At 50.0% G+C, this 22016-nt stretch overlaps 3 protein-coding genes across 6 annotated transcripts in view; 1 reads left to right on the forward strand and 2 right to left on the reverse strand.

Annotated features, from left to right (window-relative positions):
* The window catches only part of USE1 (unconventional SNARE in the ER 1), a 190183-nt gene that overhangs the window by 51123 nt on the left and 117044 nt on the right, over positions 1–22016 (reverse strand). The gene's annotated exons all lie outside the window — the stretch shown is intronic.
* LOC128947077 (ectoderm-neural cortex protein 1-like) lies at positions 850–5074 on the forward strand. Of its 2 annotated transcripts, none has more exons than XM_054291196.1 (3): positions 850–896; positions 1700–3494; positions 4616–5074. In XM_054291196.1, exon 2 carries the CDS (start codon positions 1715–1717, stop codon positions 3482–3484), a length of 1770 nt encoding a protein of 589 aa, XP_054147171.1. In that variant the 5' UTR covers positions 850–896; positions 1700–1714; the 3' UTR covers positions 3485–3494; positions 4616–5074. The 2 variants fall into 2 exon arrangements, with proteins under 2 accessions (XP_054147171.1, XP_054147169.1); XM_054291194.1 differs by having other exon boundaries at positions 872–922.
* ARHGEF18 (Rho/Rac guanine nucleotide exchange factor 18) overlaps positions 14028–22016 on the reverse strand; it is a 46956-nt gene continuing 38967 nt past the window's right edge. For all 3 annotated transcript variants that reach the window (XM_054291165.1, XM_054291164.1, XM_054291166.1), the window contains 7 exons: positions 21235–21350; positions 20786–20842; positions 20240–20287; positions 19205–19672; positions 17848–18172; positions 16030–16152; positions 14028–15937 (listed from right to left, as the gene is read on the reverse strand). In XM_054291165.1, coding sequence (XP_054147140.1) covers positions 15777–15937; positions 16030–16152; positions 17848–18172; positions 19205–19672; positions 20240–20287; positions 20786–20842; positions 21235–21350 — 1298 coding nt within the window. In that variant the 3' untranslated portion in view covers positions 14028–15776. The remainder of the gene's footprint in view (positions 15938–16029; positions 16153–17847; positions 18173–19204; positions 19673–20239; positions 20288–20785; positions 20843–21234; positions 21351–22016) is intronic.

Consider the following 22016-nt stretch of genomic DNA (forward strand, 5'->3'; position numbering starts at 1 on the left):
GATAGCAGCTACAGGACACCTGAATCTTTCAGAGAAAGAGAATTTATTGCTCTCTTATCAGAAGAAACGAACTTCTTCCTGCCTCGAAGGTGCTGTTAGGATTCAGAGGAAGTAGCTGATGATGACCAGACAGAATCCTGTGTTTGAATGGAATTTATGCATCATGTGTGAGGTGTATGAATATGCAACAGGTTATTATTTTTAAGGGTTAATCCTTTGTTAACTGTGTCCTTTTTCGGGCTTATGCTGCCCAGAAAAATGTACCCGGACTGTCTGTAACTCTTTGTCCCTATAGTCTCATATTGTCCTAATTCAAATTGTCCAAATTGTTATTACTCTAATTGTAAAGTTATTTTTATAACTTTTAAAAATTTAGAAACAACTGTTTGGCGTTGTTCACATGCTCCACGCAGGAGCACATTTGCTGAGCAGGCCTGGCTGCTCCGGCCGGGATCTGCCTCTGTCAGCAGCCGGGATCCAAAGGGCGCTGCCGGTCCCGGCGCCGCTGCCCCGTTTATGGCCCTTTATGGCGGGGGTGGCTCCATCCGCCAAACCCGGGAGCCTCAGATCCGCCGGCCCGGCCCCCGTGCCGCGATGCTCGGGCTGTACCGCGATGCTGGGACCGGGGGACACCGGGGGACACCGGGAGGCACCGGCGGACGCGGGGAGGGGACACGGCCACGCTGCCCGCGGGCAGGGCGGGGAGCAGCGCGCTGCGCATGCGCACGGCTGGCCCCGCCTCCCATTCACAAAGAGACAGTGCCGCGCGCCGCGGGCGCTGATTGGCTGCGAGGCGGGGGGGCGGGGCCGGAGCGGGGCGGCCACGCGGCGGCGGCGGAGGGGCGGCGGCAGAGCCGGAGCGGAGCGGGAGCGGGCGGGACCGGGCACCGAATCGGGTACGGGATACCGAGTGCGGAACCGGGTATGAGATACCGCGTACGGCATAGCGGGGACCGGGTACGGAACCGGGTACGGGATACTGGGTACGGGATAACGGGGACCGGGCGGGACCGGGTGCAGAACCGGGTACGAGATACTGGGTGCAGGATAGTGGGGACCGGGTACGGAACCGGGTGCGGGATAGCGGGGACCGGGTACGGGATAGCAAGGACAGTGAGAAACCGGGTACGGCATCGGGTATGGGACAGCGACGACTGTACAGGAACGGGTAGGGAACCGGGTACGGGATAGCAGGGACCGTGTAGGGCCGAATACGGAACCGTGTGCGGGACGGGGTGCGGGGTAACGGGGACCGCGCGGTACTGGATACGGCATAGGGGGGACCGTGAGGGACACCTGGACCAGGCGCGGGACCGCGGGGGCAGGAGCGGGACCAGGTGAGAACCGCGGGGCCGGGTGCAGAATAACTGAGTCAAGCCCGGGACAGCGGGTCCGGATGCGGGACAGAGGAGCCAGGTGCGGGACCGCGGGGCGGGCTGGGCGCGGGCATCACCGGGAGCGCACATCGCCCCCTCCCCGGTACTACCTGAGGCCCGGCGGAGTTCTGCGCTGCACGGTTCGGGATCTCCCCGTACCCCGTTTCGGTCGGTGCCCCGCAGCTGACCGGTGCTCCCGGTGCCCCGTTCCGGCACGGCCCCACCGCGCTCCCGTTACCGGCCGGTACCGCGCTCCTCCCGGCCGTGCCGTGCCGGGCCCGTGGCCGCGCTGCCCGTGCTGACTCGCCGCTTTTGCCCCGCAGAGCAGCCTCAGCACAATGTCCGTGAGCAGCCACGAGAACCGGAAATCCCGCTCGAGCTCGGGCTCCATGAACATCCACCTCTTCCACAAACCGGGCCACGCCGACAGCCTCCTCACCCAGCTGAACCTGCTCCGCCAGCAGAACCTCTTCACCGACGTGGTGCTGCGGGCGGGCAACCAGAGCTTCCCGTGCCACCGCGCCGTCCTGGCCGCCTGCAGCCGCTACTTCAACGCCATGTTCAGCGGGGGCCTGAAGGAGAGCAGGGATGCCGAGGTCAACTTCCACGACTCGCTGCACCCCGAGGTGCTGGAGCTGCTGCTGGACTACGCCTACTCAGCCCGGGTGCTGATCAACGAGGAGAACGCCGAGTCCCTGCTGGAGGCCGGGGACATGCTGCAGTTCCAGGATATCCGGGATGCTTCTGCTGACTTTCTGGAGAAGAATCTCTACCCTGGGAACTGCCTGAACATGCTGCTGCTGTCCGATGCCCACTGCTGCGAGCGGCTGCTGGAGCTGTCCTGGAGGATGGCCTTGGCCAACTTCACCTCGCTCTGCAAGACTGAGGATTTCCTCCGGCTGCCCAAAGACAAGCTGCTGGAGCTGGTGGAGAGCGAGGAGCTGGAGGTGGAGGACGAGACTCTGGTCTACGAAGCCGTTATAGGCTGGATCCGCTACGATCTGCCCCGGCGCCACGAAGTTCTGCCCGAGCTGCTGCGCTCCGTGCGCCTGGCCCTGCTGCCCGAGTCCTACCTGAGGAAGCAGGTGGCCTGCGAGAAGCTGGTGACCAGCCACAAGCTGGGGGAGGAGATCGTGGCCGACGCCGTGCGCTGCAAAATGAAGATCCTGCAGAACGACGGGCTGGTGACGGGCTGCTGCGCCCGGCCCCGCAAGGTCAGCCAGGCCCTGCTGCTGCTCGGCGGCCAGACCTTCATGTGCGACAAGATTTACGTGCTGGACCATAAAAGCAGCGAGATCATCCCTCGTGCCGACATCCCCAGCCCCCGCAAGGAGTGCAGCGCCTGCGCCATCGGCTGCAAGGTTTACATCACCGGCGGCAAGGGCTCCGAGAACGGCGCCTCCAGGGACGTCTGGGTCTACGACACCCTCCACGACGAGTGGGCCAAAGCCGCTCCCATGCTGGTGGCGCGGTTTGGCCACGGTTCCGCCGAGCTGGACCACTGCCTGTACGTGGTGGGGGGACACACGGCCATGAGCGGGGCCTTCCCGGCCTCGCCCTCCGTGTCCCTCAAGCAGGTGGAGCACTACGACCCTCAGCTGGACAAGTGGTCGCTGGTGGCTCCTCTCCGGGAAGGCGTCAGCAACGCCGCCGTGGTGGGAGCCAAGATGAAGCTGTTTGTTTTCGGGGGCACCAGCGCCAACCAGAACAAGCTGCCCAAGGTGCAGTGCTTCGACCCGTGCCAGAACCGCTGGACGGTGCCCGCCAGCTGCCCCCAGCCCTGGCGCTACACGGCCGCCGCCGTGGTGGGCAGCCACGTCATCGTCATCGGCGGCGACACCGAGTTCTCGGCCAGCTCCGCTTACCGCTTCCACAGCGACACCTTCCAGTGGTCCAAGTTCGGGGACGTCACCGCCAAGTGCATCAGCTGCCGCGCTGTCACCTCGGGGAACAGGCTCTACGTGGTGGGCGGCTACTGCGGGGCGCAGCGCTGCAAAACCCTGGACTGCTACGACCCCTCGTCCGACACGTGGAGCAGCGTCACCACCGTGCCCTACTCGCTCATCCCCACCGCCTTCGTCAGCACCTGGAAGTACCTGTCAGCCTGAGACCTGCAAGGTAAACAGCTGTGGGTCAAGAGCTCCTCTGTGTCAGGTTAAAATTTGAGGGGAAGATGCATGTGGCTCTGGACTGGAGTTGTCCTAAAGAAGAGCGTTGTGTGAGCTCCTAAACTTCAGGCTGGTAGTGTGGGATCTAAAAGCCCTGTAGATGGTGGGTTCTAAAAAACCTGCAGGAGATGGGATCTAAAAGCCCTCAAGGAGATGGTGGCATCTAAAGCCCTGCAGGAGATGGTGGGGTCTAAAAGCCCTGCAGGAGATGGTGGGATCTAAAAGCCCTGTAGGAGATTGGGGGATTTAAAAGCCCTGCAGATGGTGGGATCTGAAATCCCTGCAGGAGATGGTGGGATCTGAAATCCCTGCAGGAGAGAGAAGATCTCCCTAGGTGCTGAATCGCTGCAGGGAGAAGGATCAGTGTAAATAACAAGACTCTCAACCTGGCATCTTGGCCCGTGCAAGGATTTTGGGGAATGCTGCGTGCAGGGATTGGGTGTCTGGCTGGGTCAGGAGGCTGCAGGAGCTGGTGTTTGTGCAGGCAGGCTGTCTGCAGGAGCTGGGACAGACCCCGTGGTGCCACCAGCTCCAGCTGCTGCTTTTAGCACAGCCTGCTCCTCCTGGTGCCACACTTAATCTGCCAGTGGCACCCAAATGTCTTGTGGGATGCCGGGGCTGTGAGCTGGTGCCAGAACAAGATTATAGCTGGGACTTAGTCCCAGAATGGTGGGTAATTGCATTTATAAGACAAGCCTTGTCTATGTATAAACACAGGGTTTCTCTGCTTCTAATTATTCCCTGGTGTCCCTTTCATGCCATTGCTTTCCTGCTACACAGAGATTGACTTTCAACATTTGCAACTGGAATTAAATCTTTCTAAAGGCTTTTGTCAGAAACTATGCCAGTGAATCACAGACCCTGCAGGGTTTTCCTTTTCTCTTTGCAGGAGTCGTGCTGTCTAAATACAATTATTTACTGTAATAAAATACCCAGTGATACCTTTAGAAAATTCCTGGCTGTGGAGGGGAATCAGCAGGCATGGCTGGGATTTCTCTGGGATTTGAGGCCCGAGGAGAGGGGTTGGGGTTGCTGTGCCCTGGTCTCACAATGCTCTGCTCTGCACCACAGGTTTCACACCTGATTTTGCCAAGTGCCTCCCTTGATGAGGACCCAGATGGAACACACGGGCAGCAGGAGCTTCTCCTCCCACCTGGCAGCTCTGTGAGCTGGGTGCCACCAGCAGGGCTCAAGGAAACTCAGTTCTGGCTTTGAATTGCTTCTGCAAACCCTTGGTCAGGCCAGGGAGGGGACAGGACCTCCTTGGGCTGGCAGCTTGTGCTGTCCCTTGAGACAGCAAAACGGTTTCCAAGTGTTCTCCTAACTCGTGTGATCTCAGAGGGATTATTTTGGTTTCAGTGGTGCTAGAAAGGAGAAAGGACCCTCCTGAGCAGCTGCAGGACTGCACTGCTGGGACCCACAGCACCCAAGCAGCAGCCTGGGATGTCAGAACACGTGACAGTACTTTGCCCAAGGGCTGGTTCTGCACATTTATTTCTTTTTTATACGGCAGTTTTGTGTGTTTATTACTCAGCCTGGAGCTGCTTCAATAAATCTGAATAAAATCCACCGTGTGCCTTGCCTGTTCTGTGTGCTTAAGGTGCAGTTTTCCCAGCCCACACTTGAGACCCTATTTAGTAGAACAGTGAGGAGCATTCCCTGCTGCAGTGCAAATCAAGGGCTCAGATCTTCCTGTGCCTTTGTAACTTGGGACTGAGGAAAGCTCAGATCTCACACTGCCTTCTGGCTTTGAAGGAGACACAAATCTCTTCGAAACTTCAAAGATTAAGGTGTTCTCTGCCCTTTCCTGGTCACTGTGCACAGAGTGGGGTTTCCTCATTATCCAAAAGAATGGGAAAAGTGCTGCCCCTTCTGTCCCAAAGAGCTGTGTGCTCCAGGTGAGGCAGTGCCTGGGAAAGGAAAGCTCTGCCAAGGGGAGGAGGTGAGACAGGAACCAGCATGGTCAGAGGAAACAGGCACCAAAGGTACAACCAACTGTCTCACCACACAAGCACGGTTTGGGTGTGATCCATTATTTCAGAATTAAATAAATCAATGTCACAACTCTTCCGAGCTGCTTGCACAGGCAAGAGCTGGCAGGAAGGGAAGGAAGGGAGCTGCCCTGCTGCTGAGGGCTGGAGCAGATGCATCAGCTTCATTTCCAACCCCTTTTCTGATTCTTTTGCCATTTTCAGCCCCCAGGCTGGGCCTTTTTTCATGCACCCTTGTTGTGCCTCCTCTCATGGCTGGCTGAGCCCAACAGGAGCTGTCAGGCCGCAGGGAGAGGAGCCCACAGGCAGCAGCAGCAGGGACACAGACTCATTTTGATGAGAAAAGGCTGTTTAGATCATGGGATCCAACCATCATCCCAGCCTGGCTGTGCCTTGCAAGAGGGGAAAATCACAGCACGGGACTCTGTCTGGAATATCTCCAGCCCTGTTATCCAGCCAGGAGCTGCCTCACCTTTGTTACACCTCCAACTGCTCCTGAGGGCTGGACAGAGCTGGAGGAGTGGAGGTTTCATTCATGGCCATTTCATCAGCAGCTGTTTTGTTTGGTTGATGCTGCCAAGCAATCAACGCTGGCTGCCCGCCACATCCCCCCCTGCTCGGGGATGGAGCAGCCTCCAGCAGCACGGATCCATCAGATCCATCTGCTGGGCCTTACCTGAGCCAGGTAAGGGGGTTCTCAGCTGGGGGAGAGTGAGAGTCTGTCCAAAATATCCCTCATCTGCCTCACGATTGTCATTGGGGACCACTGAAGAGAAGACCTCCCAGTCTAAAATCTCTGGCTCTGAAGGAGAAAGTCACATGCCAAAGGCCCTGAGACCTGAGAGCACAGTGTTAAGTTACTGTTTTTGCTGTTGTTTGCTGTGTGCTACACTGACCCAATGAGAAGAAGAAGGGAGCACCGTGCCCTTTTTGCAACAACAGCTTTGGGGGCTGTCCCACCTCTCGGCCTGGCTGGATTCTCCTGAGTTTCAGGTGGTCCCCCCACAGAAGACCCTCACCTGTTTTACACCCACCGTGACAGACAGACTGAGATGGAAGGAGCCTCTCCATCAAGGACTGAGACACGGAACCCCCATGTGAAAAGGCCCCTCTGCTCCTTCCAAGGCCTGGGACTGAAACCCCCAGCCTGGGGCAGGTGTGTGTGGGACCAAAGCTGAGCAAAGCGAGATGTTTGCCTGCAGGTTGTGACTGCTGGACCACAAATGGCTCTCATTTACTGCTGAGAACATGGACTACCGGCTACATCTATTCCTTACTGTATCTGTTTCCCCCTCCCTCACAATTTCCAATAGAATTATCATAATAAAAACCTCTGAGTTAGCTAGAGATTTTGAAATCTCCCCAACGTAACAGGCAGATCCTCGGCTGGACTGGACCAAAGGACTCTGTCTCTATGTTTGGTAGCTATATCCCCTTCTTTCTCTCTCTCTTTTCTCTCTCTTTCTCTATCTTTTTGCTCTCCCTTTATCCCTCTATCACATTTTGCTGTGGTCATTCAATAAAGCTGCATTTGTTTTGATTATCACTGCAAACCCCCTTGTACCGTGTCGGTTCTTTGCACCCTGAGATCAATCCGCAAACCATCACGAACCCCGTTTGTGAGGATGGATTGTGACAGGGAGGGAGCCCCGGCTCTGCTGCTGCTGTTCCCTCCTTTCAATCCAACCCCTGTCAGGGAAAACCAGAGCTCCGAGCTCACCTGGGCTGGGCAGCTCCAACAAAGCCAGCCCGGGCTGCTCTGCTTGGGTTCACCCTCCCTCAGCTGGCAGAGAGCCCCGTCCTGTCCCTCCTGCTCCTCCTCCTGCTGGCAGGAACCAGCTCCAGCTCCAGGAGTGCCCTGGGGAAACCAGGGAGCTTCACTGCTGCGTGCCTGAGCTGTCCCAGCAGACCTGTTCTCCCAGTTTGACATTTCCATGCTGGATCTGCTTCAGTGCCAGCGCCAGGAAGGTTCAGGCCAGCTGAGCTGGAGGTGAATTTGGTTTAGAGGTGAATTTGGTTGCTGGGTAGAAATCCTTGTGAATTAATAGAATTCATTTAGAATATCAGCATACCTCAAACCTAGACCTCTCCCAGCTCAGATCATAGCTCAGATCCCCCACTAATAGAATTCCCACTAATAGAGTTCTCCCTCTAATAGAATTCATCCCCCATTAATAGAATTCATTTAGAATATCAGCATACCTCAAACCTAGACCTCTCCTAGCTCAGAGCATAGCTCAGATCCCCCACTAACAGAATTCCCACTAATAGAATTCCCACAATATTCCCATTCAGATCCCCCATTAATAGAATTCCTCCACTAATAGAATTAATCCCCCATTAACAGAATTCATTTAGAATATCAGCATACCTCAAACCTAGACCTCTCCTAGCTCAGATCATAGCTCAGATCCCCCACTAATAGAATTCCCACTAATAGAGTTCTCCCTCTAATAGAATTAATCCCCCATTAACAGAATTCATTTAGAATATCAGCATACCTCAAACCTAGACCTCTCCTAGCTCCAATCCTAGCTCAGGTCATAGCTCAGATTCCCCACTTTGTGTCTGCACCTGCAGCTGCAGGATTTGGACCCCAGCCCAAAGTCACGCCTGGAAGATGTGATGCCACATGGGTATGACCAGGCTCAAAGGCAAAACAGTCCAAGTGGGACATCACTGTCCCATGGGATGCTCCTCTTCTCACACAAAGAAGCCACCACAGCCAGAGAAGTTTGGGATTAGACTGACCCAGCTCCCTCATGGCCACAAGACAGACAGACAGGGTTGATTTTAAGGGATTTGCTGCTTGGGTTTTGTAGGTGCCTCCTGCTCAAGCACCAAGACAGCATTGTGGCCTTTCTCCCTTCCAAGCACAGCAGTGGCTGAGAAATTCCCCTTCCTGGTTAAGATGGGATATGGATCATGGAAATGTTCTGCAGCAAACTCACCTCACATCTAGCAAGGAACTGTTGCAATGATAATTCGTGGCAGCCCAAGAAAAACAAAATTTTAAGGACACACAGTGTGGTTTTGTTCATGATTTCCAATGTTCCAGAAGGGAAGAGGGACACTGCACACCTGAAATTCCCTGGCAGATCTGCATTTCATGTGTAGTCCTCTGGGATGGCTTCAGGTCTAGCCACAGAGAAATGGCATCAGCTGCTGCTCTGACATGGGAGAGGCAAATCCACACTCTGCTGTCACAAGGAGTTTCCATGGTCCTGTGCACAGGGAATCATGGAATGGTTTGGGATGGAAGGGCCCTTAAAGCCCATCCAGTGCCACCCCTGCCATGGCAGGGACACCTTCACTGTCCCAGGGAGCTCCCAGCCCTGTCCAGCCTGGCCTTGGGCACTGCCAGGGATCCAGGGGCTGCTCTGGGCACCTGTGCCAGGGCCTGCCCACCCTGCCAGGGAACAATTCCTGCCCAATATCCCATCCATCCCTGCCCTTCTTCAGCTTAAAACCATTCCCTGTGTCCTGGCACTCCAGACCCTTGTACAAAGTCAAAGAGCCCCAGAACAAAGTGATGTTCCTCTGCCTGAGCCCGAGTGCCTGTGGCAGCCCCAGAGTGGGGACCCTGTGTCACACACTCCAGCACTGCCAGCTCCAGCAGGGTTTGGCTTTCACCCTCTGCCAGATCCCACGGGCACAGCAGCAGCAAACAACGCAGCACAGGCCCCACATCCCCCATCTGCCGAGCCTTGGGCTGGCCCCATGGCCGGGATGAGAAATGAAACCGGATTTGAGTCACAGAGGGAAGGGGAAGGCAGCAAGCAGCACATTCCCACTGCCGGAGGAGCCAACATCCTCTGTGCATGTTTGTCCTGCAGCATCTGGCTCCCAGATGAATCCCAGATGCACGCATGGGAACCATCAGCCTCGTCTCACCCACATCAAAGAGGAAGGTTTAGCATAAAGCTGGTCATTGCCGATGGCCCCGGCGTGATTCATCCGCAGCAGAATGCGGTTTGGGTTTCGGCTTAATTAGCTGCAGATTGGGGAGGAGACAAGGCAGGGCGGGGATATCGGGGTGCGAGCGGCTCTGAAGGCACCGCCGGGGTGTCCTGAGGTCACACCCGGCCTGGAATCACAGCCTCGTGTGTCACACGGCAGCGACAGCGTCACCAGCGCCGCTCCAGGTGTCCGCAATGCCCAAGGAATGTCTGCCCTGCTGCTGTGCAAACACCGAGAGCAGCAACACCCACACACCTGGGAACAGGATGGCTGCAGCAGCACCGAGCTTCTAACACATGCAAATTCTGCCCGGCATTTAAACTTGCCTCTGCTGAGCTCTGGCTGCTGCAGCCGGGCAGCTCCCAGCGGGAATCGGTGCTGCAGGGATCCCTCCCGGCCGTGTTCACCCTGCATCTCCCTGATCCGGGCTCCTCTTGCCTTCCTGCAAACAATTCCTGCAAGTCTGACTGCACAAGGCACAGTGCAGCTCCTCTCAGCTTCTCTCCCAGACTCTCCGTCCCTGCTGTCCCCCGCAAAACCACTTCGATTCCACTTCTTGCTGCCAAAAAAGATTTAGAAATGGACATGGGGTGGCTGGCCTTGCTGTGGTGGCACAGACAGGAGGTCTGGGAGCGCAGAGGCAGTGACTGATCTCCAGCAGGCACTGTGGCTCAGCTCCCAGGAGCTCCACAGATGGAAGAAATATTTTCCTAAAAAGAGCACAAGCAAAAGCTTCTACACACACTCACTTTGAGACGTCATCCTCTCTCACATGACAGCTCCCATAAAGACCAAACTTTAAACACTGGTCTGTCTAGAAGTCGTTGATTATTTATGGATGTGGAAAAGAAGAAAAAAATTTTTTTTCCAGTGTGCGTCAGAACCCAGACGTCAGATGCACTTCAGAGGCTGATAAATGCTGGCTTGTTTTACTGACTGCTGCACACAAAGGCCCAGGGACCCCAAAGCTGCTTTGATAAGCCCCAAAGGCAGGGACAGGCAGATCAAACCCCCTGGCTCAGGGTTTTCCTAGCCCTGATTGCAGCAGGATTCCAATGGCAAACCCCTCCCTCCTCCCTGAGAGCACCAATCCAGGGGCCTGCTCTCCCACTGTCTCCCTGGTTTTACATCTGCTCTGCTCTCTAGAAACGATTGGAGGTTGCAGCTCTTGGGTTTGCTTGCCAGCTGCGCCAGCAGTGGGGATTTCAGCAGGAAATTTCAGCGCTGGGAAGAGCAGCCCCAGGCAGAGGCTCTGGGATGGTGCTGCCAAACTGGCACGGGCACTGGGGAGAAAGTTTCTATTTTTGTTCTCCTTGTTCCAAGTGGGAACCGATACTGCCTGGGACAGAGCCAGGCATGTTCTCAGGCTGGCACCATGCAAAGCACCTCCATGCTAATGTAAGCAACTTAACCAAGCTCTCTCTCTGTCTCACCAGCAGAGTTCAGATGTTTGGGAGCAGCTGATCTTTCCCTCAGGTGTTCACCTCACTGCCAAGGGCTGCAGCTATTTGTATTCTGCACTGAATATCTCCTGTGCTGTCCTCTCCTTTGGAAAAACGTCACAGTTTTGTTCCTGTGGCAAATGAGAAGCACGTGAGAAGTGGCAGCTGCTTGGATCTTCATTCAAACAGAAAACAATAATAAATAATTATACAGATATAAAGGCAGAGAGTTTTTAAATGTTCTTTTTTTTTATTGCTAGAAGTTGGTTTCAGTCCTATTGCAGCTCTGAAATCCTTCAGTGGAGAAACATTGCAGTCATTGTAAAAATCATCATTTGGTGTGCTAAGATCATGTTTACAATTAATCAAGAGTGCACAATTCAACAGAATATTAACATTTAACCATCAACTTTACAAATAAAATAAAGACTACAAAGATGTTGCTACTGCAGTATCAACAGTAAAGGAAATATTTACAATGTTTACACCCTAACGAAAAAACAAAACCAAACTCTTCCCCAACAAAATGGTCAATTTAACCATGGACCATGATTATTTACTAAATCTTTACAGTGCAAGGTGGGCCTAGAAACCAGACCTAAGACTAAAGAGTGTCAAGAGAGTTCACAGCTCTGAGTGAGATGCACGCAGTTATGCCAACAGGATCTACACCCATGAGAGATCTCCTTCCGGCTACAGACAGAAACGGAATTTGAAATCAACTTTTCTAAAGTGCTCCAATTTCTTTCAGTACAAAAATATAAAAAACTGATTTATAAACATGGCACAAATGTTATGAACCAGAGCTCACACGTGCTGTTTGAAGATGATGGAGGATGATGAAGTCGCCAGTGGTTACGAAGATGTTGGGTCTGGTCTCGAAGAGAGAGCAGGGGGAAGGCTTTGCTTTGCCTACAGCACTTGTGTAACCTGGCATGCAGATCTGTTTCCTGGTAAATGTGAGAACTGCTGGGGAAGACAACAAAATCTCCAAACTCCCTTGCATGGGGGGCACAACACACAGGGACTCCACTGAGCAGCACCGGGGAGCCTCGGCTCCCATTCCGCAGAGTTAGAAGTAAAATGCAAGAAGTATTTTTTAATCCTTTCCTAGTTTAAGTTTCGACTCTCATTGTAAATGCAAATGACAAACACCAAGCTCCATGTATGCAGAATCATCTGACCACTACTCAGAAAGACAAAACTGCCTGCAAATGATTTAGAATGACTCCTAGCTGTGCAGGAAGGCGAGTACCTGGGTGAGCAAGCGTCTCTAGAACACCAATTCTTCTGCCTCACGCTGGGGGATGAGCAGCGAGCTCAACTCGTGGGACATGCCACAGCCACAATCCACAGACAGCACAGATAAAAACCAGGGAAGCATCCACAACACACACAGGGCAGCTGTGCTCAGCACTAGTGGCCATGGAGGCATCCTCAGCCCGGAGCCACGTTCCAGATGGGAAGGGGAAGAGGAAGAGGAAGCCTCCTTAACACCAGAGTTCAAATTGAAATCAGAACCATAGAAACGGCCTCTACATTGCAACATCACAATATTGAAGGACAAACATGCTGATAAACTTTAAGGCTGGGACACCAAGCAAACAGGGCGGCAGTTCAAAGCTCGTGCTGGCACTTCCTCCACACCCCAGCTCAGAAAGAAGCCAAAAGGCACCTGGGAGGCACAGAATTTTGAACTGTCTAATCCTCAGAAATCACTTAAAAGGAAAGTTTTAGCTGAAGTGATCAAAAAGTCCAATAGGAAGGATGTAACTCAGAATCAATAGCAGGTTACTGAGCCCAGGACACAGCAGCACTTTGCAAACTAACTCACCTAGAAGAGTTCTTTTTCTAGGAGAAGATCTGAGTGAAGAGTCCAAAACCATTTCACTCAACTGGAGTGATCTGTTAACAATTTCACAGATTCAGTTTTGCACAAGTGAAGAGACCCATGATTCATTAAAAGAAAATAATTCACTTGCTTCCCTCAGCCTTGCATGGATCCCTGCCCACACTCTGGCAGCAATGAGGTATCACAGCACCTGCTGATTCCCAAACCTTCTCCAGGTGACAGAAGCCACCATCTCAGGGTGCAAACAGGTTTCACAAAGGAGCTGCAGCCAGACCTGTGCACTGAGGACAGAGAATGACTTCTAAGGTCCCATATTCCAAGGAGCTTTTGGAGTTTGAGCCTGGCCTGTCACAGGCCTGGGTCCATTTGTTAACAGCCAAAACTTATTTCAAGCACTGTTGACAAGAAGTATTCAAAAAGTTAATATTAAAGATAAACCATTAAAATAAATAGGACCTCACTGCAGACTTTATTTTGCACATGTCACTGTTCTATATTCAAATTTGTTCATTGCACAGAAGAAAAAAGCATCCAATGAACTTCTCCAGCCCTTCCAACACTCCCTCCCATACTTTTGGACAGGCACAAAATAAACCTAAATAAATGTTTCCAAAATTTGCTTCCAAGCACCCAAACTGACATCCCTTTTTGGCTGAGGTGATTTACTCCACTGATGCAACTTAGCTTTGGCCTAAAACTCCTGAAAACCTGGTAATTTAAGGCATGTTTAACCAAGGTAATTTAAGGCAAGTGGGGGCATTGAGTTTTCACTAGGAGTGGCCCAAACCACAGCATGAAGGAGAGAACATCCCTGTGAGCTTCCAGGGGAAATTACAGGGGGCCAGAGTCTGCACAATTAAATTACCCAGTGGAAAAATCAGTGCCAGTCCTACAGAGCTGCAGGATCCCACACTGCTGCATGGATCAGGAGTTACACTGATTTTAAGATTTCCCCTCCATTCCAAACTAGCTTTTGGGATGTAAAAACCGAATATGGAGTGGAACTCTGTTCTAATCATCAAACATAGGGTATCCCAAAACCACCAAACCACCAGTGGAGCAGTCCCACTCTGTTTCCTGCAGACAATCACTCCAGGTTCTGCTGATTTACCAAGCAGCCCTTTGGTATTAAAGCCAAATGTGTCCAATTTCACTTGTTGGGGGCTGGGGGAGGATCCCCCATCCTGTAATGCGCCATTCAGTTTGGACTTTCCTCTCACTGAACTCAGTGCCTCAGGTTTGCACCAGCACCACTCAGAAAAGAAAAAGAACCTTAAATCCAAGAACTGTTCCAGCAGGACTGCTTGTCCCTAAGACTTTATTCAGAATTTTGTAGCTTATCTTTCCCCTTTCTTCAATTTCTTGTCTGAAGGCAATTAGTCAAATTATCACCACTTGAAAATATAAACTGCTGCTGTTTTCTGCTGAAAATTGATAACGTTTCTTGCACTGCAACTACTGAAATAATTTTAAAACTCTCAAGCAAAGAGAAGTTATGGCCTTAAAGACATCATTAACATCACACAGGGCCTAATCACAGGGACTGGCAAACACCACTGGATCCACTGACATGACACTGCATGGAGAACTGACCAGACCTTCCACTCACTGCTGCTAAAATCACTTTAAATCAGTTAAAGGTATTTAAAAAAGCTATTATCAATCATGCCCTGAGAGGCATTAATACAAGATTTTAAGCTTTGAGATCCTGATTCCTTTAATTCTGTAACAATCTCTCCTGTGCATCAGTATCTGACCAGTCACACTCAACACACACCAGAACACACATCCTTGGGTGAGGGTGGGAAAAGAATCTGGGACACAGAGTGAAAAACACAACACAAACTGACTGTGCAAATTACTACAAAGGGAAATAATGCCTTTTTGAGCAGAACACTTAATGTCACCACCATTCCATGATCAAGAACTGACCCATTTCACAAGAGGTATCAAAGCTGGTTTAGCTGAAAGCAGCTAAACACAGGTTTAGCTGAGAGTATTTTTTATTATAATTATATTTAATTCTAAAACCAAACAGTTCTTATTCCCTTCATTCCTAACATGATGCTGCAGAGAAGCCTCTGCAGCAACAGCAGCTTTGATATCTTCTGGTACTGGGAGTAAAGTCCCAACAAATTAACAGACAAACAAAGGATGCAGAAAACAGGAATAAACAAGACAATAAATTACTGCATTTGAACACTTCTTAGACATGTCTTCAGCAAAGAACAGAATCCAAGTCTCTAAGTTCATTCTGAACCAACTCAGGAGTTTGCCTGGGAACCTGTTCTGCTGTCCCCAACAGGGAGACAGATCCCAGTGATGCTGGTGGCCAATGAAATGTGCATTCAGTCCAACTCTTCATCCTCACTGTGAATTCTCACACGTCCAACCCTTCTCCTCCACAAACAGGTGGAGCTCCTGCCCCTTGAGGATGCTGTCAGAAGCTCACCTTACCTTCTCTTCCACTGTCCCTGGCCACAGGGCTTGTACCACTGGGTTCACAGGGCCTGGCACACCTGGCAGGGAGGGGACTGGCTTGCTGTCACCTGCTTACCAACACACAACCCATTACTGACCTGGACCTGGGAAAACAGATTTAAAAATTTGCAGCCATTTTGGGGCCTACTACTAAAACTTTTTTACATAAAAATCTGGGTGGTTCAACATCACCGATAGCAATTTACAAGATGGTGCCCATGAGCAGTTACATTCTCCAAAAAAGAGCACATTACAATAAATGTCAGAATTTTAACATGCTCTGAATTGATATAGCCATGCCATGTGTCAACACACTGGAGAATTTTAAAGCAAATTGTTACTACTGTGCCCTCAAAGCAGGACAGGAATCCTGGTCTGGTCCTTGCTTGTAGTAACTGGGCAGGGATCAGAAGACATCCATCCATGTGGGGTCTCCACCACCGTGCACACTGGGGCCTGAGTTCTTGAACCAGTGTGGCAGGTGATTCGTCTTCAAATGCAAACAATTAGAAGAAAATGACATCTTCTTTGCTGGTATCATCTTGCACATTCAACAGATTGGGCTGAGAGGGCACCAGGGGCTGAACCTGAACGTTGTTGGGCTTGAAGAGGGTCGCTGAGGCAGATGAAAGTGCTTCTGGCTGAGCATCTGTAGGGCCATACAGTTCTAGAGGGGAAAAAATGGAAGAAGACACATTCATGACACTGCAGAGAGAGCCTGAGGCACTTCCAGGCACAGGCAGGTTGGCCAAGGCATACCTGGCTGGAATGCAGAGCTCTGGCTGCTTGGGAGGGATGGGCTCGCTGACCTCCTGCCTCTCAGCACAGCCTCCTCTCGTCCTGCAAGCCTGGGGGGAAGCAGCTGCTTCTGATCAACAGAGGCTGAAGAAAACATTTCATAAATTAGTATTAGAGACAAGCAGCACTTCACAAATGTCACTGCTTCATGCTGGGGCCACTGTACTGACACCTTTACACACTAAGAAAGCTGCAAAACAACAAAGAGCTGGTCCAACTGAAATTTTCTCTTCAACTGTTTAAACTATGAATACTTTTCCTTGATACTTCTGGTTCAGTTACTGACAATCTCAGATTTAAAACCCAGTATCACCAAGCACAGCAGAGAGAGAAAAAAACCTTTGTCTGTAGAATTCAAAGAGCAAATGGCCACTTGTGCTACTTCTAACACGCAGAGCTGTGACGAACTTTTGTCTCTGCTCTCCATCTGTCTCACAGCTGCTCAGCAGCACAGCCCACTGATTCTGGTGTTACAGCCTCCCAGATTCTCAGTTTCAACAATGAAAGCAGTTCATGAAATAGCTATTCTGGATCTAAAGAACTTCTCTCTTTCAGTACACATTCCTTACATGTCACAAAACCCAAATTCAATACACAGAATTTTTGCCTCTGGTACAGAAAGTTTTGTTCCATTTTATTCTAAGACCAACACATGGGCATAACAAGCATGAAGCCCACTAATGCTCACAAGAGAATAGAGACCAATATATTAGTGGTTTATACCTTTCATATAAATTACAGAAAAACACCATTAAGTCCATTTCCAGTGCAGATACCATTATGTAAGAGCTATTAGAAATAAACTGGGGAGATGTGGCATTAGAACTTTATATTACCAGCATCTGGTATGCAGGGTAAGAGGATACAGGCTTCATTTATGTGCAAAACCATAAGCAAGTTTGCAAAAGCACTAAACTTCATGCACGACAGAGACAGATGTTTCTGCAATGTGCCAAACCCACTCTCCCTGATCTCTGTCAGGTTTGGCCTGAGTCCTCTGTGGCAGTGCAGAGTGATGGACAAGCTTGCCAATGCTGAATCCAGCACAATGCTAAAAAGAGAATTTTGTAACTTAAAATTACAGGCCATTCCCCTAAGCTGGCAGTGGGGCTACTTTAAGTGGGAGAGATAAAAGTGTTTTTAGTGTGTCTGTCATTGGCAAAGATCACTACTCCAGTACCCAGCAGTTAGAAGCAGAAATTACACCAGGACAGGGTGACTGCATTTTTACTTGCTTCTATTTGTGACAAAATTAGCCCCTTTCAACTCTACAACACACACAGCATCTCAGTTGTGGCCTGGAGATCTGTATTTAATGACTGACTGGTGCTAAGAAAAGCACTGCATTCAATGTCACTACAACTCTGGACAGACTGCAAGAAAAGGCTAAGCCAGCCTCAAAACATTTCACTCAAGCACAACAGCTTCCTATTTATTATTGGGTTTTTTTGGTTTTGCTCTTTTTCTTTAACTCTACAGTTAGACAAGAAGATTTTGCATCCAGGTTTAGAACCTCTCACCACCATTCTGTTGTGCTGGAATACACAGCTCTGTTTTCAGCATTATCTCTTTGGGTTGTATTTCCAATTCAGATAATATAGACATGGGACTGCTAACAGGATTTTAGGAGTTTAAGAGATTTTAACTGCAGCAGACACACTAATAACTTGTAGCATATTAATTTCTGGGTTTCATACAGAGGTTTAGCTGCAGGGTTCTGTCTCCTTGTGATCCTGATGTAGATCAGAAACATTTAAATGGACTTAAAACCACACATACCTGAACTGTCTGTCCTATGAGATGCTTTGCTCTTGCCACCTTTCTCCTTGCTTCCTTTTGTGAAGGTGGCCAGCTTGGTGGGGATCTGCTGCTGGACTGCAGCTGGTTTCTGGATCTGGTTGGTTGCACTCAGGAGATGGATTGGCACTTCGTTCTTGAGGGAGGGCCGGGTCTCCAGGGTGGTGCTGTCCCTGCGCGCCAGCTCCGGCCGCTCCAGGAACTCCAGCCCGGCCACTGAGCTCACCCTCACTGAGGCTTTGGAGCCAGCTGCAGAGGGTTCCACCCCTTCTCCATTGAAGCTGATGGAGTGACTGATCATCTGGCTCTGCAAGAGGAGAAAAGGCATTCTGAGGCAAACGGGGATTTTCAGCCTCTTCAGTGCAAAGAGAGACCATCCCCAGCCCTGAGCAACACTTCCCAGTGCAGAGCTGAACAGACAAAGCCTAAAGATTCTTGGGGAACAGGAAGAAGAGCAAGATGTCTTTGGACACTGAAAAGAACATCAGTAGCTCCAAACTGCTTAAGACTGCACCTAGGAAAGTGCAGACCTGCACAAGGATAGACCATCTCCAGCCCCAAGAGTACAAAACACTTCCTAGTGCAGAGAAGAACAGGGCAGACAAAGCCTAAAGGTTTCTGGGGAACAGAAAGAAGAGCAAGGTGTAAGTCCTTGGAGAATGAAAAGAACATCAGCAGTTCCAAACTGCTATAGATTGCACGTAGGAAAGAGCAGAGCTGCACAAGGAGAGACCATCCCCAGCCCCAAGGGCACGAAGCACTTCCTAATGCAGAGCAGAACAGACAAAGCCTAAAGGCTCCTGGGGAACAAAAAGAAGAGCAAGGTGTAAGTCCTTGGACACTGAAAAGAACATCAGCAGCTCCAAACTGCTCAACAGTGCACCTAGGAAAGAGCAGACTGCACAGGGTGATGACAGAGCAGAGAGAAAGCAGAACTTTCAGAAAGTTTCAATGAATTAATTTAATCAGACCTCCAAATTTCTGTTCAAAACACAAGAAATATTTTTAGAAATCAACTGTACAAAATGCGGTTGACGTAGCACAGCTTCTGCAATCATTTGACTACAAGTTCCTGAATTTGAGAACTATTCAGTCAGCCACAATTGAAAATAATTTATTGTCCATTTCTATCTTTTTAAAATATATTCTCATTGCCAGACATCTGGTGGAACTTCATGAACACTGGTCTCTCTGAGAGTAGCCATCACCAGCTACTTCAGGTGATGGTTTGAGTAGCCCAGCAAAAGGCAAGAACAGGCTGGTGCTGCAGCAAGTGCAAAACCTTCATCCAGAAACAAGCAGGTTAACAGGAATAAAACTGAGGAAACCAACCCCTCACCTGGCCCATTTCTGGGGAGAAGGTGCCCGACACAGTGTTCTGCTTCTTCAGCTTCTTTTGCTGATCCAGGCGCTCCCTCTCCTTCTCCACAGCTCTCTGGGCCTCCCTCAGCCTCTCCAGGTCGTGCTGGTAGGCCTCCCTCTGCCTCTCCAGCTCTTCCCTGTCCTGGCTCAGCCTCTCCCGCAGCTGCCGCATCTCCTCGGCGCGCTCCTGCAGCTGCGCTTCCTTCAGCTCAAATTCCCTCTGCTGCCGGCTCTTCTCCCGCTCCAGGCGCTGCTGCTCCAGCTTCAGCTGGCTCTGGAGCTTCTGGACGTTCATCAGTTCTTCCCTCTGCTTTTCAAAGTTCCTCTGCTTCTCCTGCTCCAGCAGCAGGTTGCCCCGCGTGGACTGCAGCCGGTACTGCTTCTCCCGGTCGGCCATGGTGGCTCGCTGCACCTCGATGTAGCTGTCCTGCTGAGATATCACAGCCTGCAGGAGAGAAAAGTGCAGCTTCAGGTTCAAAAAACATGCACAGCTAAGCAGGAGACAACAGCATCTAGCAGCTGAGTCTTTTTCTCCCAGAGCATATCTTAATTCCAGCTTGTACAACCCATGGTGATTGACACGATATTGAAGATGGCCAAGCAAATAAATTATGCTTATTTATGTCAAACTGAACATTCCTTGCACCTAGAATTCTTACGCTGAATCAAAATCTGAGTCAAAATATTGCTGATTACAAGGCAATATACAAGGCAAGGTAACATTAAAACGACTAATTCATACACACTTGTATGAACAATGAGCACAGAGAGCAGACAAAGCTCAAAGCAGGAAAAGAATTAAGTGAGCAGGAAAAAGGAAATAATTACTTAAGACAACAGCTCTAACACTTCCTCCAAAATACCAGGCACAGTTTCCTTGAGTCTCAGGAGTAAATTCTACACTTCACTCCAGCTTTAGGGGATATTTTCAAGGTAGCTCCTCTCCACACCTGCATAAATTTTATTACATTTAGTGCCTAACAAATCTCTTGGATAGTAAATAGTGGTTTACCTGAAGACTGAAGAGCAACTGCAACAGTGTCTGTATCCTATGGACAAGCTGAAGAGGAGAAAAAAAACATTAGGCACTTGAGCAGAACTCTCTTTTGAGGCTTTAGACTTTTAAAAAACTTTTTAGCAGTGAAAACAATCCACGGTATCTATACAAAAAGACGCACAATGGAAGCATGGCCACCAGAGTACTCTAGCATAGCAAGAGCTAATATGCAGGCACAAGGAATTTCAGTTTATTATCCTTGTGCAGATGTGAATCAGTGCTCAGCAAATCTCCCTGAGATTCCACAGAGACATCTTCATTATCTTCTCTTCACCTGAACTGTTTAACCATCACTTCCTCCTGTGCCCCAGCACTGAATCACTGCACAGGTACAAACCTCACAGGGATTCAGAGGCAAGTTTGGCCAGTGAGCTGTTAACGTGCTGGGTTCCACAGACATTACAAACACTGAGTTTTGGAGGGGGTTTGGTTTGATTTTACATGCTATTATTAGACTATGGCTATTTGCCATTGGATTTCTTCACAGCAAAAATAACATACCTGAGACTCTACGGTGGGCTGAGCACCACTGCTGTCATCCAGCCTTGTCCCATCACTCTGTAAGGGAAACAAAAGCAACATTTGTGCTAGGGACATGTGCTGTGCACTGGCAGTGCTGCCAGAAAGGGCTGGGATTGCCGGGACAATCATCAAAAATACTGAGTTCATAAGCCAAGCTGAAACAGCAGTGTGGTGATTAAAGTTGTGTTAATGGGACAGCATCAAATGAGCAAATGGAAAACTGAATTATCTTGCATCACAAGTGCTGAGCTACCAAGTTGCCCCATAAAACATCCTTAAAGAGTCAAGTAATTTTACAGACAAAGCTGCTCCAGTCCAGCCCTGCCAGCTATGACAACTTTAACTTTGTGAGATTTGTTCTGCACCACTATCATGATGACAAACACAATGAAAAGCATTTAAATAAATCCCTCATAAGCTCAACATACAGTTTGAGATCCTTCTTCTGCATCAGAAGAGGGGTCATGGAGTTGCACATCTGAAGTCAGTGCAGGGCCCCTCCAGTCCCACTGTCTCTGGTCACCTCCACTGCTCTTCCTGCCACCTGAAAGAGGAGAGGAGTATGAGGAGCTCACACCAGCACAAGGCCTGGGATAACTCAGGGAGTGCCAGAACAGAAAAACATGGTGACTTTGAACCAAAATGCAACTGCATGGCTTCTCCATGCTGATCCCAAGTGGAAGATCAGGCTACACTGACAGACAGGACTGCTCAAAAAAGTTTAAAAAACTTGAGAAGACTGGGTTAAGATAAATAGGGAGGGTAAGTTCAAATTACCTTACACTATTTTAAGTGAAGCAACCACAATGTCTGCATGAAAATAATCAGCTCCCAGAATTGCAAGTTCATGACATGGAATACTGGTCAGCAGGAATATTGCAGTCACTGCAGCACCACTGTGAGTGTGGAAGGAGGCAAGGAGAGATAGACCCTCTCTTGTAAAAAGTACATGACAGCTGTATGGAGCCTTCCAGAGAATCAGAATGTACTCTAGAGATTAACAACCAGTGAAATAAGGGCCATTCACTTTTTCAATTAATGCATGAAGCAAAAATGGACATATATAGTAGCTGGTCTTTCCTCTTATTTCATTAATTAACTGATAAATCATCTGTGTCCAAAGAACAATGTATATTATTAAGGATTCAGCAAACCTCTAGTGACTGTGCAGATACAAAGTGGGAAAAAGTGTTGATGACATAATGAAAAC

Source organism: Melozone crissalis, unplaced genomic scaffold (assembly GCF_028551555.1).
Source record: "Melozone crissalis strain CALT ecotype California unplaced genomic scaffold, PUWL_Pcris_2 ptg000088l_1, whole genome shotgun sequence".
Lineage (NCBI taxonomy): Eukaryota > Metazoa > Chordata > Aves > Passeriformes > Passerellidae > Melozone > Melozone crissalis.